Below are 20,346 nucleotides of genomic sequence, written 5' to 3' on the forward strand. Positions count from 1 at the left end.
CTCTTGCATTATAAATCACTGTTTCTTATACCGTACCAAAGCCATAGATATGCAGCCTATATTTGCCCCCCTTAAAAAATATATATATATTTGGGCAAAGATTTGTTGGCGCGTACTGGCCCTGGGCATATGCGTGATGACGTCCGTTTTTTCTGGAGGGACTGTAGTCGGCGTTGTATACCAGTCTTGCGTATGACAGTTGGCAAAAGCAAGTAGGATATCTTTCACTATAAACAACCAGAAATGTTAACATCTATGATGAAGCAACTGAACGTGGAGCGAGAACATCCTGCGGTGAGTAACGTTATGCCAATCTCGTTCTTCTGTGCTGTTGAATCAAGCAAAAAGTGTCTGCGGTAACGTTAACTGGCTTGATGCTAGCTAGTAGCTAACGTTAGCCTAGCCAGGTTATACGCTTCCTATAGCTCTAGCTATTATGCGAATTAAATGGCAAGGTCGTTAGTTAAATACTAATGGTGTTAACTCTACCTCGTTTTCAGTGATGTAACCTTTGCTCCAGCTTGAACAAAAGTTTGCCATTTTAAACAATCGGTACTCCGCCAAGGCGCCTCATTATGGAGAGATCCTTTCATGTTTACAACTCCTCTTCACCTCCCTACATGGGTTCTGTTTCACAGTCAACAAGAAGCTCATTACACATCACAGGGTTAGGCAAGATCACATCTGCAGCTGACTTTTCCGCGTGGAGATAAAATAGTCCAAAGGCTCGTAGTGTGTGTGTGTGTGTGTGTGTGTGTGTGTGTGTGTGATAGCCACAGTGTCGTGTGGCTATCTAGTTATGTGGTGTGCTGATGTGAACAAAGCAACCAGACATTGATCTATTCTGCATTTTGGCATATATATATATATATTTTCTGCAGCAACACAATACATCTGTGATGTTTGTGTCACATGTGTTTTCAGCCTAGTCTTTTAATCTGTAAAGACCAGACACACTCCACTGACTTACTCTACCATGCTCAATTAGTGCTCTGTCATTATGCGTTTCCCAAATGCCACCCTAATTCCATTGTAGTGCATTACCTATGGGTCCTGGTCAAAAGTAGTGCACTATATAGGAAATGGGGTGTTATTTGCGATGCAGACATTGACTGGCAGGGAGCTCTGTCAGACAGACACCAGACAATCGATACAGTATCAGGCTGAATGAAAGCTTATTTAATGTGCAAGGGACCATTCTCACCTAGACCCCCCTCCCCCCCAAATGCATTTTACTCATACACACATCTTTCAATTATAAATGACATCTGGCTTTATCAATAATTTATGTGCATCTTGGTTGCAATTTGCAGAGAGTTGGCCTCATTCAGGGGACAATACTGTATTTAATAACATGATCAATGTATGCTGCGTCCTTATGATCAGCAAGCAGAAGGTGGGATGATAAGTCAGTTTTATTTTCTGTATCCTCTATTTTTTTTATAGGGTGCTGGATCCTAGAGTGAGTACTGGCCTTGTCTTTTTTTTCACCAGCGCCTCCTATGTTGACCTGCTGCCCTGCCAGTTTGCAAGGCTGTGAGAGTAAGAGTTTGGCGGTAGAGGTGGGTGAGGAGGGTTGGGGTATCTGACAATCAGAGGGAGGACACTGACAGCCCAGCCAGATGTCCTCGCCCTTCGTGCCTGTACCTGTCTCCATCAGAGATAGGACCCTGCCAGGGGCCAATGGGAAGCCCAGGCGGGGCCCTCAGAGGACCTCATCTTTGAACAGTGTCTCCAGCAGCTCTGGGTCCTCCTCCACTAGAGGCCCCGGGGATGAGATCCTGGGCCCTGGCCGTGACCCTGGGAGGAGAGGGAATCGAGTCGGAGGGCCTCGATCCCAAAGCTCAGAGAGAGGCTGCTGCTTCACTTCTCCACCCTCCCTGTTGCAGTGTCAGAGCCCAGTGACCCGGGCCAGGCTGAACGGGCTGGGGCTGGACCCCACGGTGAAGTACTCCACCTCCTCCCTGACGAACATTGATCAGGAATCACCACCAGGACCTCCAGGATCCATCACAGGGTCCTCAGCCTGGGAAGAGAGGCCCATCACCCCCACCGTGCTGGGCTACGAGGTCATGGAGGAGCGGGCCAAGTTGACGGTGAGAGAGCGAGAGGGAGGCAATTCTTAGCTTGGTCCTAGATCTTTGTGTTGTCTTACCTATGGCTATTGTCATACAAGGAGTTGGCTTTATAGCACAGATCTGGGACCAGGCTATGCAATTCAAACATGCCAGGGAGACTGGGACCAGCAGGAAGCTATATGCCAAACTCAACTAGTCAGCAAAAATGTTGTCCTTATTTTAACCACTTTTTTGCAAGTCATTTGAAATATCCTTCCTTTCTGTTTTGATGCCTGGACTTGTTGGGTATGTCGTTAATGTCATTACTGGAACTCTTTTAAAGGGATACTTTAAGATTTTGGCATGCTAGCAGATACCCATAGACTTCCAGTCATTGTGCTAATGCTAGTTAGCATTGTCTCACGAAACTACCTTTAACTTCCTCCATACTGGACACAGAGACATAAAAATCATATCCACAAGTTCATCTCACTCTGGGGAAGTAGATATCGGAACTCATTGCCAAAATCCTAAAGTATCCCTTTAAGCTCTGGGCTAAGCACCAAGTGGCACAAATGACCAGTTGGCTTTGGTTAGGCTACATTACCATTCATTTATCATGGTCTGGCTAGTCTGTTTGTTTCCTGACTGTTGTGTCCCCAAATCCAGCTCATGATCCCCCCAAGGCTATTTCCTGTGTGTTAAGAGTTTATCCCAGGTGGCTTAAGGTCTGGTCAACACTCACAAACAAAATTATGCTATAGATCGCTGTGGATAGTTTGTAGTCTACGCATAGTCACTCTGTTGTCAATGGGTAGTCTGGATTGTCTGTAGTCTGCCTTCTCCCCCTGTATTTGTTCCCGTAGATGGGATTAGAAGCCCTGTACTGTTCCTGCTGCCTGGGCAGATGTTTAGGAGTTTTAGGGAGATGGCGGTGCCATTGGATCAGGAACAGATTATTAGCGCCAGCCAAAAGTGGCAACATCATGGCGAGAGGTGTGGGAACTGCTGGAGGTTATTAGGAGCGACTGAGGGATGTGTTGGAATGTGAAATCATGCTGATCACGATCTCAATACATCAGCCCTGTCATCAATGACCATTTGTTAACCCCCCTGCATCCCTCTCATCCAGTACAGATGGACGATAATACAGCAGAATAAGGATTTGACTCAAAGCAACGGAGTGGTTGCACATTCTTCTCTCTCATTTATAGTTTGCAACATTGATTGTATTGAAGGCCTAACACTATTGTATAAAGTGTTTGCTTTTCATGGCTTCAAGTTGTATTCATGATCTAGCCTAGTTGCAGATTGGTACTGCAGTGTACTGCCCCTTCCACTCAAACAGGCGTTGTAATTTCACTCTCCAGCAGCACTTTAATTAAAAGGAATCAGAATATGCTGCTGAAGACTTCAGTCATTGATTTAAAGGTCAAGTCCAGTAATTAACTCACTCCTAAAATGGCTTCTGCATTTCCACTGCTTTCCCTTAACACTATCTAAAATAGACTGCATCATTTGCTGCAAGTACACAACTGCTTAGTGTAACTCCAAAATGGTTTCCTATAAAGTGCACTACCAGAGCCCCTGATCAAACACAGTGCACTATAGTGAGTAGTGTGCCAATTGGGCCGTAACCTCAGTTTGTGGACATATAACGTACACATGATGATGCCAGGGTTTCTATCATATTTACACCTATTAGTCTTTATTTTGCATGGTGTCCCTGTTGTCGGTTAGGTACTGTTCCTGGCTTCCAAGTTCCTGTTAACCCATTTGATATTAGTGCCAGTGTGTTATTGTGCCAGTGTGTTCTTGTGAGCCTTGGCTGGATCACCTTCTCTTCAGTCTATCCTTTCACTCAGACACACCGCTCTAACAAAACCCAAGGAGTTGGACTTATAAATGCTTATCTCTGAGCCGTCATGCTTAGAATAGCTTTCGGCATCAAAGGTGTTCCATAAAACCCCAAATCAGTGGGAATGTATCCCAAATGGCACATGTATTCCCTATTTAGTGCACTATTTAGGGAATATGGTGCCATTCGTGACGCAGGCAGTGTGTTCTGAATGCCTGTGGTTTGAAATGACTGAACAGGGTCAGAAATGGACAAGATGAAGAAACGCTAAATGTCTGACTTTCATAAAAAGACATTGGTTATGAAAGGGAGAAAGTTGTCTCTTCTAAAAAGCAAGCTCACATCCATATTGTCTTTGTCTCTTGGTATTACTAAGCTTCTATTATACGTCTTTACTAATATTGAGAAAATAAATCTCTGTTAGGTTCAGATTCAGTCTCCGGCGCACTGTGCTGGTTTGGTTTTGAAGGAAACATTGTTAATCTATTACTGTAATTGAATATAAGATAACTGCTATCATAAGGTCAAAGGTGAGCTGTTAACATGTGTGTGTGTGTGTGTGTTTGGTCTCCTGCTGCAGGTGTATAAGGTCCTGGTGAGGAAGACAAAGAATGAAAGTTGGGTGGTTTTCAGAAGATACACCGACTTCTCCAGACTCAACGACAAGGTACGTCCTCACTCGAGGATAGTTACTCCTCCCAGAGACTGTCCTGGGCCTCTTAGGAGGAAAGGTTTGTCTGATGAATACATTAGGGTGGACTAACTATCCTCCTGTATGTCAAAAAATGGGCTGCTATCTAAACTCAAATGTATCTAAACTTTACCATCTATGACATCATTGCTAGCTAGCATACGACTCATCCATGTGACATAACCCTTCGTCATCACACACATGCCCTGGTTTCCACTTTTCCTGATCTGTACCCCATCTGAATAGTCTAAGTAACGAACCCTATTACTGTTGTCAATAATGTAGCCCTATCCAGTGCTCAATTGCCCTGACACAATATGTGTTTGTGGCTGTAGATTCTCGCATGGAGGGACAGTACTCAGTACTGTGGGAGAGACAGGGTTATACTCAGTACTATAGGAGAAACAGTAGATGTGTTCGGATACTCATACTAACCGCACATACCATACAATCTTTGACTTGAATTGAGTATATAGTATGGATATAGTTAATATACCAAAAGTTCCCTGACGTCGTACTAAATTCGCCAAGATATGAAGTATACACGCAGAGGACACTTTCCGTACTTTAGGGCCCATAAGAAGAAAATGGGGGGGGATGCAGCTGAAGTACAACAGGAGCGGATACAAATTCATTGCTTTATCTAATTATGACAAATGTTAAGAAAATGTTGGAACAATGTAATGACTTTTCAAACAAGTTACCTTACACGTTATGTTGGATGACAATTTGTTAGCTACGCTGTCCTTACGAACCACATAGCATATCATTACAGCAGTATGTTACCGGTATGTTGGCTAGCAACCTAACGATAGTTGGCTAATAATACATCAAACTTGCCAGTAGATTAACTATAAGCTAACTACCCAATTTTTTTTTATTGGTTTGATTATTCCCGGCTTTCTTAGCTTAGCTAAAAGGTATCGTTGTTGTACATTCTCAATTGACATTCGGGTGCTTTCGTAAATTCGCTCTGGTGATCTAGTCTGATTTCAGAGCACACTCGTCTGAGTGTTTCAGAGCACAGAATAATGAATTTGCGAGTGCTCAACACCCGTTGAATATGGCCGTTGTCAGTAAACGTCGGCAAAAAAAGCAGAAGTAATTTGTTGCCAACAGCAGTTAATTCACCAATGCTCTTGATAACATGAAAACTGCCTAGGGCGAGTAAAATGGTCAGAGTGGTCTCTCTGCTAGGGCGAGTAAAATGGTCAGAGTGGTCTCATTTGTGTCTGGAAGTAGCTAGCCAATGTTAGCTTGGGTGCTTTACTGCCGTTGTAAGGTCAGAACGCTCAAATCAACCCTACTTCTTGGCGGAGCGTCCAGTGTGCGCTCAGAGAGAAAACGCTCGGAATTTACAAACGGACAATCTGACAATGCTCTGAATTTATGAGTGCACTCTGGCACTCTAGATTTGAATTTAACAACACACCCGGAGTTGTAAAATGTCTAACTAGTCATTTGTTATGCTAACTAGCATAGCAACAACATCAACCTCCGGTCACTGGCAAGGCGCTAATGCCCTCAATTGAAAGGATACTGTTTGTTTACAGTATACTAAAATGAACTAATAGCATGTAGTGTATGCTCATTAAGTAGGTAGTATACAGTATGTTAGTATGGGTATTCGACAGTGTGTAATAGTCAGTACCCTGGGATGGACAGTGTGTAATAGTCAGTACCCTGGGATGGACAGTGTGTAATTAATAGTCAGTACCCTGGGATGGACCGTGTGTAATAAATAGTCAGTACCCTGGGATGGACAGTGTGTAATAAATAGTCAGTACCCTGGGATGGACAGTGTGTAATAAATAGTCAGTACCCTGGGATGGACAGTGTGTAATAAATAGTCAGTACCCTGGGATGGACAGTGTGTAATAGTCAGTACCCTGGGATGGACAGTGTGTAATAAATAGTCAGTACCCTGGGATGGACAGTGTGTAATAAATAGTCAGTACCCTGGGATGGACAGTGTGTAATAAATAGTCAGTACCCTGGGATGGACAGTGTGTAATAAATAGTCAGTACCCTGGGATGGACAGTGTGTAATAGTCAGTACCCTGGGATGGACAGTGTGTAATAGTCAGTACCCTGGGATGGACAGTGTGTAATAGTCAGTACCCTGGGATGGACCGTGTGTAATAGTCAGTACCCTGGGATGGACCGTGTGTAATAGTCAGTACCCTGGGATGGACCGTGTGTAATAGTCAGTACCCTGGGATGGACCGTGTGTAATAGTCAGTACCCTGGGATGGACCGTGTGTAATAGTCAGTACCCTGGGATGGACCGTGTGTAATAGTCAGTACCCTGGGATGGACCGTGTGTAATAGTCAGTACCCTGGGATGGACCGTGTGTAATACAAATCTAAATCAAATCACACGTCTTTAACAGATGTAAACTAACAGTGAAATGGTCCCTTACCAACAATGCAGAGATTTAAAAAATCTATAAAACTAACACGAGGAATAAATATACAATGAGTAAAGATAACTTGGCTATATACACTGGGTACCAGTACCGAGTCGATGTGCAAGGGTAAGAGGTCATTTAGGCAGATGCGTACATATAGGTAGGGGTAAATTCACTAGGCAACAGGATAGATAATAAACCGTAGCAGCATATGTGATGAATCAAGAGTTCAATGTAGATATTCCGGGTAGCTATTTGGTTAACTATTTAGCAGTATTATGGCTTGGCGGTAAAAGCTGTTCAGTGTCCTGTTGGTTCCAGATTTGGTGCATTGGTAACACGTTCCATCCAGTAGCAGAGAGAACAGTCTGTGACTTGGGTGGCTGGAGTCTGACCATTTTTAGGGCCTTCCTCTGACCCTGCGTGGTATAGAGGTCCTTGATGGCAGGGAGCTCGGCTTCAGTGATGTACTGGGCCGTATGCACTACCCTCTGTCGTGCCTTGCGGTCTGATGCCACGCAGTTGCCATACCAAGCTGTGATGCAGCTCGTCAAGATGCTCTCAATGGTCCAGCTGTAGAACTCTTTGAGGATCTGAGGGCCCATGCCAAATATGTTCAGCCTCCTGAAGGGGAAGAGGTGTTGTCGTGCCCTCTTCACAACGGTGTTGGTGTATGCGGACCATGTTAATTTCTTAGTGATGTGGACACCGAGGAACTTGAAGCTCTCAACCTGCTCCACTACAACCGTGTCGATGTGGATGGAGGCGTGCTCGACCCTCCGTTTCCTACTGTGTACACGATCAACTCCTTTGTCTTGCCAACGTTGAGGGAGAGGTCGTTGTCCTGGCACTGCACTGCCAAGTCACTGACCTCCTCCCTATAGGCCATCAGGCCTACCACCGTTGTGTCGTCAGCAAACTTAATGATGGTGTTTGAGTCATGCAGTCGTGGGTGAACCAGGAGTACAGAAGGGGATGATGCACGCACGCTGTAGGTGTTCCTCTTGTCCAGGTAGGAAAGTCTTACTCACATCGGCTACCCGAGCACGGTGTGCTACTTTCTGCACACGCCACTGTCAGCATGAACTGTACCGTTTCCACCTTCTTATTTATTTTTTACCTGGAGTTTTCCCTTATTGTAGGCTTCTACTTTTACCACTTTTAGTCTTGAAATCCTTGGTTGTTTACCTCACTACCTTACTGTTTAGCAGGACCTCGCATGTGAATCCGTTAAAGAGATGGGAGGGGCCAAGGCTTAAGACGGTGTGAATGATGCTGAATGGGTGTAGACAAAAGCTCCTTTAGGAGGTGTACCAAAACATTCAAGGGCCATTTTCTCAAAAGTGGGGTTACAAGTTTATCAACCTTCAAAGCCGATTTACTTTCCCATTGTTCCTCAACTGCAGTGTTTGAAATACCATTTTCTAGCTCTGAGTCTCTACTTTACTGTAAAAAGAATACTATTTCAAATTTTTGCTACATAGGACTGAATCCTGGTGGTGGGTCACGCATGCATTCACCTGTATTGTGAATAGGCTACATCTTGATTTGCCCAGTTTATCAATAGAGATTTACCATTCAAAAAAAATATTACTGTTATGTTCTTATGGTAACAAATACAAATGGATTGTATGATTATTTGATTGATTAATGCATACATCAAAAATTCTAAAATGTCAAATGTAATGATCTTGATCTGTTTGGATCAAGTGCCATTCTGTGACCTTGGCCAATATGCCTTTATTTGTGGTATTGTGATACTAAACCTGGTATCAAAGTAAACATTTCGGGATCATGACTACACTGCGTCCAGAGCTGCCAACTCGTTGAAGTAGAAATTGTCATCCAAATTGAGTTTTGTGATCGCTGTTCTAATGTCCAGAAGGTGTGTTCGGTGGGAGGAAATTATGTCCGAGACATTATCTACAAAAAAAAGAAACACAAAATTGGTCAGGAACCCGTAAAGCAGCACCCTCTCACGACTGTGGGAGAGACCGTCTGTAATCATCAGTTCTGTGGGAGAGACCGTCTGTAATCATCGGTTCTGTGGGAGAGACCGTCTGTAATCATCGGTACTGTGGAAGTAGCTCTTTTGTGTTGGAGAGTAATACAGAAATGAAGTGAATCCCCTCTGTGCACCCCCCCCCCCCCAGCACACAAAGAGCCTGTGTTCCACAAACAACAGCAGCAGTAGCTTTGTCTAGCCAGCCACAGGAAGCCAACTCCTAGCGGGACAGGTCAGAGATGGACAAGGGGAGAAATACTATGTGGATTAGGTATAATAATCATTCACTTTTTAAAAGTCTTACAGCTGAGTGCTTCATGTGACGTCCATATAATCAACTATTTTCTTAAATCTAGTCTATCCTTAAGTCAGCACACTGCCAACAATACCCTTAATGGCCTACTACATTTTTCTGTTAGAATTGTTTTGTTGTAATAAAACACAGACTACAGAAGGCTAAATGTCGACTATACGCCTACAAATCCGGTTTTGCTACTAGACACAGTAGCCTGGGGTGAGGTAGGAAAAGGCCACACCCTCCATCAGGCACAGAGGCTGTGGACAGGCAGCACAGCCATTCCTGTGGTCGCTCTCGCTCTAGAAGAGAGAACTAACCAATCTGGACACCTATTCACAAAGACTCAAAGTAAGAGTGCTGATCAGGGTTATTTATGATTTAAAATATATGTATTTAAAAACGTATCCAAGATCAGCACTCCTAGTCTGATTTGTGAATAAGGGCATTGGCCTAACGGGATGAACACTGGGCTGCATGTGCTGTACTTGTTAACCGGAATTTGGGAAAATAGTTTGAAGAGTTTTTCCATAGTTGACATGGATGTGTTTTTGAAAGATCAATAACTCAAGCCCCTCCCTTCACTGTTGAGCAAACAGGCCTTGTTTGGTTTTCCTGGACATAACAAACCATGTAATGTTACATTTGTTCAGGGTGTGTTGGTGGTGTTATTGCGATAATTAGCCTGTGCTTCGTCTCTCTTTTCCGTGTGTTTTTTGTACGTGTTTGTACAGTGTGTAATGTGTGTGTACTGGGTGTGTTAAGATGCCGTGTATCGGTGTTGCTTTTCCCCTGCCTAACCTGTCTCTGTGTGTGAGTTTCAGCTAAAGGAGATGTTCCCAGGGTTCAGACTTTCTCTGCCTCCAAAGCGCTGGTTCAAAGACAACTACAACTCTGACTTCCTAGAGGACAGACAGCTGGGCCTGCAGGCCTTCCTACAGAACCTGGTGGCACACAAAGACATTGCCAACTGGTGCGTGTCTCCGTGAGCATGTCTCATCATGCAGTGCAAACCTCAAGTGCTTTGAGGTTTCACATACACACACTGTCTTGAGTTTACTGATGGACTTGCTGGTTGCTTATGACCTGAGACAGACTTAACACCTGGGCAACAACAATGAACGTCTATGGAAGCAGCTGAATGTATCCACACACACTTTATTTAGGCTATATTAGAGTTATGTAGTCAAGGTTAAAAGCATACATTACACAGTAACTGTATTTAGCATTGTAATACAAACCTTTTCTAATACCCTGTCTTGTTTCCTTGGCACCAATACTGGTGACATGGACAGCAAAACCAATACCCAATCCATCATAGATAGATACACTGTCTTTTGGGGGATTGTGTGTGAGTACCCTGAAGTTGCTTGGTTGGTATGGAAAGATAAGTTCTTGTTGATTATTAAAATGCTGTCTTTCCTTGTCTCTTTAACAGCATAGCAGTGCGAGAGTTCCTGTGTTTAGATGATCCTCCAGGTCCTTTTGACAGTCTGGAGGAGAGCCGGGTAAGACCGATCTTCTGTTACCAGCATGCAACTTGAGGTCGACTTTCACAAAAGCCTATTGAGAAGTCACGTAGACCCAAACGAGACCAGTTCAATCCAGTTTCTGCAGTGTTTGTTTCTGTGACCCATAATCCTGGGAGTAATTTGGGACAGGCTTTGTTGTTCTCTAGCTGGAATGAGCCTCCGATGCCAGCACCACATCTAATTAGTATATACATTCATTAGCATAACTGTCATTAGAATAGCTTTTACAGTCTTTGGTTAGTGGTGGATTAGGATTTGGCTTCCTCTCCTCTAAGTGCTCCACTAGGAGAGAGTGGGGTAAGTTGAGCCGCGATACAGGGTAGGTTAAGCCTCCTACACATTTCTGTACTGAATTAACTATTACCACTACCTTTTTAAAACCATGTCTATCTTTATTTCCTTAACACAATCACAATAGCTTTTTTGTCTTTTTAATAATTTTAAGCATTTAAACACTTAAACCCTTTAGGCCCTGGTGTTACCTCATATCCCGGCGATAATGCTTGGTAAGGAAACCCTTTCAATTGGCTCAACCATTGGTCCAAATTACCCCAAGGCAAACATTTAAACTATATTAGCCCACACAGCTAGAAGGATGAATAACTTTTATTCTAGGTTAAGTACCTCATATTGTATTTTAGAGACCCCAACTGTTCTATACATCAATCTTAAAACGATCTACTTAGCATCATGAAACCTCTAACACAATAGATTAATTTGACTTGGTGAAAATCTGTTTTTTTGGACCTAACTTGCTTACCACTTTTTCCATGTGGTTTCTTTCTTCACAGACTCCATGAAATGATGACCTCTTCACAAATATGTGGTCAAATGATATATTTTGTGTATGGTTCCCTAGTAACAACTATTCCTTTGGCTCAACTTACCCAACTTGTTTTTTTTGTTGCCATGTAAGTTGTTGTCCTGTCACGTTTTGATAACTGTGTGTCTGTCTCTCGCTCCCGCCCCCCTACCAGGCATTCTGTGAGACTCTGGAGGAGAGTAACTATCGTCTGCAGAAAGAGCTGGTTGAGAAGCAAAGAGAGATTAGCTCCCTCAAGAAGAGACTGGAGGAGAAGGACCGTCACATCCACCTTCTGGAGAAGCGCCTCAGGTACTGAACAACAGACACACACAGGTTTACTGCAATTGTGTTACATGGCTTGTGTTTCTAGGGTGTGTAACAGATTGTGTGTGTGCACGCGTTACAGCGGGGAGTCTCTGACCCCAGAGAGCCAGAGTGGGTTGTCAGCTCAGGGCAGTGATAGCAGCGTAGACGCAGATGGAGACGTGGAGTCATCAACCGCCGAGGCAGACCAGGACATTATGTCAGAGGAGAACGGGTAAGACACACACACACACACACACACACAATCCAAGGTTTCACTATATCCCGTTAACGTTGCCTCTATACGCACACTCACATCGAGAATCCCTTTTGTATAATGCTCAAACTCCCTTCATTCAGTTAGCTGTCTCTTCAGATGATCAACCCCTCTTCCTGAAGACCAGCTGGCATCATGCCACCTGTTATAGCAGTGGCCATCACTATCAATCTCCTCAAAGTGAACTGTGCTTATGACTTGCCGTTAGCTGATTTTTGCTGGAGTGCCTCTTTTAAAGCGGCATACTACTGTATCCCCTCCCCCAGAGCATTCACTTTCAAAAACAGAAATGACCTTGAAAGCCTTTGTGAAAACAGCAACCCCCACCCCCACCCTAACTTAATTTTCCTAATGCTAGTGAAGTAGTGAAGGTAGCTAGCTGCATTACAAAATATCATCATATCAAGCCATAGTGTGTTTCCTCAATAGTTGTCCAGTGAAAAATGACAAAGCCTTGAGGATTGCAGAACTGACAGCTGTTTAGTGGTTGGGAAAGGAAAGACATCGGGTGGCTAACTCATTCGGCTAATCGGATTAGAGATATTGATTACAGACCAGACTGAACATTTTATTTAGTTGACTTAACATTAAACCTCAGACAGGAATGGGCCTTGAACCATATAAATACTATACCAATTTTGGCCTGTGAGTGATTTTCTTTGCCCCCCAAAAGAGTTATTCTTAATTATTGGACATAAAAGACTAAACACCAGCAAATCAGCTCCAAGTGGTTTTGATTTGAGAAATCTGTTCCACAGTATTCCTACGCAGAATAGAGAGATACAGTACCAGTCAAAAGTTTCGACACTTACTCATTCCAGGGTTTTTTATTTTTTACTATTTTCTATATTGTAGAATAATAGTGAAGACATCAAAACTATGAAATAACACATATGGAAAAATGTCGTAACCAAAAAAGTGTTAAACAAATCAAAATATATTTGAGATTCTTCAAAGTAGCCACCCTTTGCCTTGATGACAGCTTTGCACACTCTCAACCAGCTTCTTGAGGTAGTCACCTGGAATGCATTTCAATTAACATGTGTGCCTTTGGTAAAAGTTAATTTGTGGAATTTATTTCCTTCTTAATGTGTTGGAGCCAAACGGTTGGGGCAAGTTAGGGGTGATATATAGAAGATAACCCTATTTGGTAAAAGGGCAAGTCCATATTATGGCAAGAACCGCTCAAATAAGCAAAGAGAAATGACAGTCCATTACTTTAATACATGAAGGTCAGTCAATCCGAAAAATTTCAAGAACTTTGTGCAGTCGTAAAAACCATTTTAAGTGCTATGATGAAACTGGCTCTCTTGATGACCGCCACAGGAAAGGAAGATGCAGAGTTACCTCTGCTGCAGAGGATAAGTTCATTAGAGTTACCAGCCTCAGAAATTGCAGCTCAAATAAATGCTTCACCAAGTTAAAGTAAAAAATCTCAAAATGAACTGTTCAGAGGAGACTGCGTGAATCAGGCCTTCATGGTTAAATTGTTGCAAAGAAACCACTAAGACACCAATAAGAAAAAGAGACTTGCTTGGGCCAAGAAACATGAGCAATGGACATTAATGGAAATCTGTCCTTTGGTCTGATGAGTCCAAATTTGAGATTATTTGGTACCAACTGCTTTTTCTTCAAGAAACGCAGAGTAGGTGAACGGATATTCTCTGCACTGTGAAGCATGGAGGAAGAGGTGTGGGGGTGCTTTGCTGGTGACACTGTATGTGATTTTTATTTAGAATTCAAGGCACACTTAACCAGCATGGCTACCACAGCATTCTGCAGCGCTGCGCCATCCTTTCTGGTTTGTGCTTAGTGGGACGATCATTTGTTTTTCAACAAGACTATGGCCCAACACTTCTCCAGGCTGTGTAAGGGCTATTTGACCAAGAAGGAGAGGGATCAGATGACCTGGCATCCACAATCACCTGACCTCAACCCAATTGAGATGGTTTGGGATGAGTTGGACCACAGAGTGAAGGAAAAGCAGCTCCGCATATGTGAGCTGCTTTTGTGGGAACTCCTTCAAGACTGTTGGAAACGCATTCCAGGTGAAGCTGGTTGAGAGAATGCCAAGAGTGTTCAAGCTGTCATCAATGCAAAAGGTGGCTACTTTGAGGCTAAAATATATTTTGATTTGTTTAACATTTTTTTGGGGGGGGATACTACATGATTCTAAATGTGTCATTTCAAAGTTTTGATGTCTTCACTATTATTCTACCATGTTAAAATAAAGAAAAACCCTTGACTGAGCAGGTGTCCAAACTTTTGACTGGTACTTTATATGTGATCATATACAAATGTAAGCAAGGATTGAAATATTTGTTTTAGTCAAATATTATATATGTTTGCGTTTCTTGCTGTCTAATTTCTAGTCTACAAATGATTTGTAATTGTTTCAGCACCCTGACCATCTGCTCAATAAGAAATTGGCCCGCGGCTGAATCTACACTGAACAAAAATATAAACGTGTTTGTCCCGTGTTTCATCAGCTAAAATAAGCTCCCAGCAATTTTCTATACGCACAAAAAGCTTATGTCACTCAAATGTTGTGCACGAATTAGTTTACATCCCTGTTAGTGTGCATTTTATCCTTTGCCAAGATAATTCATCCACCTGACAGGTGTGGCATATCAAGAATCTGATTTAACAGCATGATCATTACAAGGGTGCACCTTGTGCTGGGGACAATAAAAGGCCACTCTAAAATGTGCAGTTTTGTCACACAACACAATGCCACAGAATGTTTCAAATTTTGCGGTTACGTGTAATTGGCATGCTGACTGCAGGAACGTCCATAAGAGCTGTTAATTTCTCTACCAAAAAGCCACCTCCAATGTCATTTCAGAGAATTTGGCAGTACTTCCAACATGCCTCACAACCACACCATGTATATGGCGTCGTGTGGGCGAGAGGTTTGCTGATGTGAACAGAGAACCCCATCGCCACCATGGGGCAATGGTATGGGCAGGCATAAGTTACAGCCAACAAACACAGTTGTAATTTTATCAATGGCAATTTGAATGCACAGAGATGCCGTGACGAGGTCCTGAGACCCATTGTTGTACCATTCATCCACCGCCATCACCACATGTTTCAGCATGATAATGCACAGCCCCATGTCGCAAGGGTCTGTACACAATTCCTGGAAGCTGAACATGTCCGTTCTTCCATGGCCAGCACATTCACCAGACATGTCACCCAACTGAGCCTGTTTGGAATGCTCTGGATCGACGTGTACAACAGTGTGTTCAAGTTGTCGCCAATATCCAGCAACTTCACACCGCCATTGAGGAGGAGTGGGACAACATTCCACAGGCCACAATCAACAGCCTGGTTAACTCTATGTGAAGGAGATGTCGCGCTGCATGTTGGTGGTCACACCAGATACTGACTGGTTTTCTGATCCACGGCCCTACCTTTTTATTCAAGGTATCTGTCACCAACAGATGCATATCTGTACTCCCAGTCATGTGAAATCCATAGATTAGGGCCTAATGAATTTTTCATTTGACTGATTTCCTTGTGAACTGTAACTCAGTATAATCTTTGAAATTGTTGCATTTTATATTTTTGTTCAGTATAGTTGATGATCCCTGGTCTAAAGGGCTATGTGTATGGTTAATTGCAGAGCCAGACAATGTGGACATACAGTAGATGGATTGGTGGCAACAGCAGGGGGTTCTGTCTTAGTTGAATGACCCTGACCATATCCATCCTTTGTGTTTTTCCCTCCGTGTTACACAGCTGTGAGGCCCCTGAGATAGGGTGCAGTAGTTGGAGGTGCTGAATACTTCACATTATATGGTATCATGATAATGGTGTCTAGTACCATTGTCCATGTCTTCTGACTGACCTGTGGGCCACCATGTGCGTCTTTACCCCAGAGTATTTACTTAAAGCTCTTTTCACATGTGCAGTGATGGTCTCGGTACTTATTCTGGTGTGTCTCAATGTGTTACCACTGTCTTTTATCATATCATACTGCTCATATGTTTGAAATGTTCATCCCCTCTTCTCTCGACCTACACTGGTCCATCGATTCATGTCACCTTTTAAATTTTCCCCTCTCTCTGTCTCTCCAGGAAGTGTGAGGCCCACCAGTCTCTGCGTCTCTCAGGGTGTTGGTGTGGGCCTGCCTCAGGCAGCTCTCCACCTGTCATCGAGGTGACCCAGGTGTGTGACGCTCGGCTGAAGCACTGAGCCACCTGGGACAACTCTGCTCTTCCCTCAATTCATCCCCTCCTCCCTCCTTCATGACTGATCACTATTAATCAAGGATCTTGGGACTGAAACATTCTGAGGGTGGGGCTTTGGACGTGACCCCCCCCCCCCTTCCAAACATTGTTTAGTTTGTTGGCAGGATAGTTGATCAACCCCCTGCCTTGCTGCTCATTTGGACTTCCACAGACCCTGGCCACTGTTTTTCAGAGAGAATATGAATTGGGTGGGGGCACTTTATTCAGTAACACCCCCAGGTTATCCCAGCTGCCAGCTAAATGACTTAAATGTTAAATGTTAATCTGACAGGACTCAATGATACTGACAGGAGCAGAATAGGGACACTTTATCCCGTATCACTCCTTCAATGGATCGAGTAATTGAGGGACCTTGCATAGACCTGCAGGGACACTTTACTATGAAAAAATAATAATAATAATTTAAAAAATGTGTTTTAACTGAGGGCAGTCCTCAGATTCACCTAGTCCATTTGCTAATCTAATCTTGAAGACCATACATCCACCTCAGAATGGTGCAATCAGACCACGTAGGAGGAATGCATATATCTAATGAACTGTAGCTAGTACTGTAGCTCATTAGTTTAGTTCTTGGGGTTAGTTGTTTCCACACCTTATCTGTATGAAACAGGTTTCCAGATCCTGTGGTCTCCCAGCCAAAGAGTGGATGTGTCTGGAATGACACCCTATATAGAACAGAGCCATATGGGTCCTGGTCAAAAGTAGTGCACTGACTAGCCGATAGGGTGCCTTTTCAGACACAACCAAAACCCGGAGAGGGACTCTAACACCACCTTAAAGCGGATTGGATAATTGGGTCTTGCAATATGATGAACCATATGAAAATCCATAGACCGAGAAATGGAACCTCGCAAAGCGTGACTACTACAGCACCTCTGCATCAGTGAAACAACACCACCCTGTAGGTATGGCCACAGACGATGACTGGACAAGGCGCATGGGAATATTCTGCCGGTCAATGATGTGTTCAAGATGGCAGGGATTAACATGTCATTTCCTGTTATTATAAAGGTCAAGGCTGTTATGGGGTGGTTGGCAGATATTTGGAGAATGATAGAGCTCATATGTTTTAGCTTGTCTACTAATATTGTCCTTGTAGTCACATCTCATTGCTTTATACTGCCCATCTGGCATACAGTATCTTCAACAAAAGTAGAACAGAAAGTATTTGTGGGGGTGCTACATCAAATACATGTTTTGTGTGTTATTTTGGTTCTGTGATAGTTTAGATGTTTGACCCTACACATTGTTGAACTGACATTTTGTTGATTTGCCCCCGTTATGTTTGATGTCATGCGTTGCTTGCACTACTAAACGTCGTCATCTCTGAATGTCTAAACACAGAGTGAACCTTAACATATCAGTCTACGGGCCCCGTTGGAGAGAGCATTGACATCCTTAGCGTTCAGACACCTCTTGTTTATCATGTCAGTCCCACATTCCATGAAATCATATATTTTATGCCCATGTTTACCTCATTTCTACACTAAGAAATGTATTTTGCCTAAATACATTAGCAGAAGAACCCCATTGAAAACAGACAGATGTGGCTGAATGCTCATAAAGAGATACTGTATATTGCTCTGCTATTCACATTCAAAAGGACAAAATATATATTTTTTAATTGTCCACTGATACATGCTGATATGATTGGTGGATGGTATGATGAATATATCAACGTTGAGCAGAATGACTCCTGTTTGCATGGAATCGGTTTCCTCAAACTTACCAGACCACTATCACTGACCTCACTGCCTGTGAACTACGGGTATTCAAATCCTAGAATTAAGGATTCCATTCTATGGTTCCGGCTCCCTTGTGAATGTCACTTTTGTCTTTGTGAATGCATGCGAGAGAGAATATATTGACCACACTCAATCACGATAAGCCATAATGTGAGCACATTGTTGAGTGTACACTAACATCCCAAAAGCAATACTCAATACAGTACAATGTATACACTGAGTGTACAAAACATTAAGAACACCTTCCTAATATTGAGTTGCAACCCTTTTTGCCCTCGGAAAAGCCTCTTTGTCGGGGCGTGGACTCTACAGGGTGTCAAGCGTTCCACAGGGATGTTGACTCCAATGCTTCCCACAGTTGTCAAGTTGGCTTTATGTCCTTTAAGTGGTGGACCATTCTTGATACACAGTGTGAAAAACCCACCAGCATTGCTGTTCTTGACACAAACCAGTGTGCCTGGCACCTACAACCATACCCCGTTCAAAGGCATTTAAATATTTTGTCTTAACCAGGCACCTCCCTGAATGGTGCACACACAATCCATGTCTCTATGCTTAAAAATCCTTCTTTAACCTGTCTCCTCTCTTCAGCTACACTGATTTAACAGGTGACATCAATAAGGGGTCATGGCTTTCACCTGGATTCACCTGGGCAGCACGTCATGGAAAGAGCAGGTGTTCTTAATGTTTTGTGCACTGTGTGTATAGTACAATGGACTGTGAGTACACCATTTCTCAAAATGTCACATGTTGGTGTGTTTTGTTTCTTGTTATGAGCTGAGAGCTTTCACAGACCGCTTTAGCTCCTGTCTATTGCAGAGTTTATGTTTGGGACTTGGCCAGTAGTGGCTGTATGATGCACTTTATGTATGTACTGTATGACATAGGAGCATGTTGCTAGCTTGGTTAGCATAGCCTCCATTTTATAACAGCTTATTTGAAGCAGAGTGCCTTTTGTGTTTTTTTTTTTGTTTTTTTCATACACGCTGCGTAGCTTTCCATATTACTTGTGGTTGATGTTGGCTCAATGTTCATCCCACATATTTGTGTAGTCCCTCAAACTAATTTGAAGTGCCTTGAGTTTCTGCCACTTGCTTTTGATATTGCTCTAGTCCACTTTTAGCTCCATAGATCTTAGTGTAAAATGTGAAGAGAGAAAAATGATCATAGAATTATTTTGATGGAAAAAGGTTTAAATGACATTTCCTTTTGTTTTGAACTAGTTTTAGTGTCACGTTAAAGTTGAACACATGGCTAGTGTCCTGTGGACAAAATCAAGTATGAACTGTGGTTGGTATGTAACAACTGCTATTAAAATCAATGGGATTTGTTGTCGGAATCATTTTGTGTGCTTAAAGGAATAGTTCACCCCCAAAAAATGTGTTTGTTAGACAGGATGGATCAAACCTCATAATTACTTTAAAGTCAAGCATTTTCCAATACATAGCTGTTTGTGGACAACTACTTATTAATCCTGCGATTCTCTTTTAGTGATCATTTGGTGATTTTATGCATACAGTTTTATCTGGGATAAATGGTCAAATGACGTGGGTTTTGTTTTTTTCTAAACTGTGGGCTGTAGCTGTTGGTTGGGTTCTGTTCAGAACAATGACTTGTCTTTATGCAGCCATGATCCTTTCATGCGTGACCTTTTCAAAAGACAATAAATATTTTTCAATGAAAAACATGCAACATATTTAACCAGTTCTTCCCCATCTCTGTATACTACGTGTGTCAGCGTGTTCCGTCAGAAAGTATTCTCACCCCTTGACATTTTCCACATTTTAAAATGGATTTAACTTGAGATTTTGTGTCACTGGCCTACACACAATATCCCATAATGTCAAAGTGGAATTATGTTTTTAGAAATGTTTTATTACAAATGAAACTGAAATGTCTTGAGCCAATAAGTATTCAACCTTTTTTGTTATGGCCTAAATACATTAAGGAGTAAGTCAGAAGTTGCATGGACACTGTGAAATACTAGTGTTTTACATTATTTTTGATTGACTACTTCATCTCTGTACCCCACACACACACACAATTATCTGTAAGGTCCCTCAGTCGAGCAGTGAATTTCAAACAGATTCAACCACTAAGACCAGGGAGGT

The 20,346-nt window shown here is 42.8% G+C and overlaps 1 protein-coding gene across 2 annotated transcripts; it reads left to right on the plus strand.

The window, feature by feature from the left end:
• Positions 1–121: 121 nt before the first annotated feature.
• Positions 122–19,931, plus strand: snx16 (sorting nexin 16). Of its 2 annotated transcripts, none has more exons than XM_035741629.2 (8): positions 122–294; positions 1,447–2,096; positions 4,496–4,582; positions 10,142–10,290; positions 10,756–10,825; positions 11,827–11,963; positions 12,061–12,192; positions 16,317–19,931. In XM_035741629.2, the coding sequence occupies exons 2-8, from the start codon at positions 1,623–1,625 to the stop codon at positions 16,432–16,434; spliced, it is 1,167 nt and encodes a 388-aa protein (XP_035597522.1). In that variant the 5' UTR covers positions 122–294; positions 1,447–1,622; the 3' UTR covers positions 16,435–19,931. The 2 variants fall into 2 exon arrangements, with proteins under 2 accessions (XP_035597522.1, XP_035597523.1); XM_035741630.2 differs by having other exon boundaries at positions 1,495–2,096.
• Positions 19,932–20,346: the final 415 nt, after the last annotated feature.

The sequence above is a fragment of the Oncorhynchus keta genome, chromosome 28 (assembly GCF_023373465.1).
Source record: "Oncorhynchus keta strain PuntledgeMale-10-30-2019 chromosome 28, Oket_V2, whole genome shotgun sequence".
In the NCBI taxonomy this organism is placed as follows: Eukaryota; Metazoa; Chordata; class Actinopteri; order Salmoniformes; family Salmonidae; genus Oncorhynchus; species Oncorhynchus keta.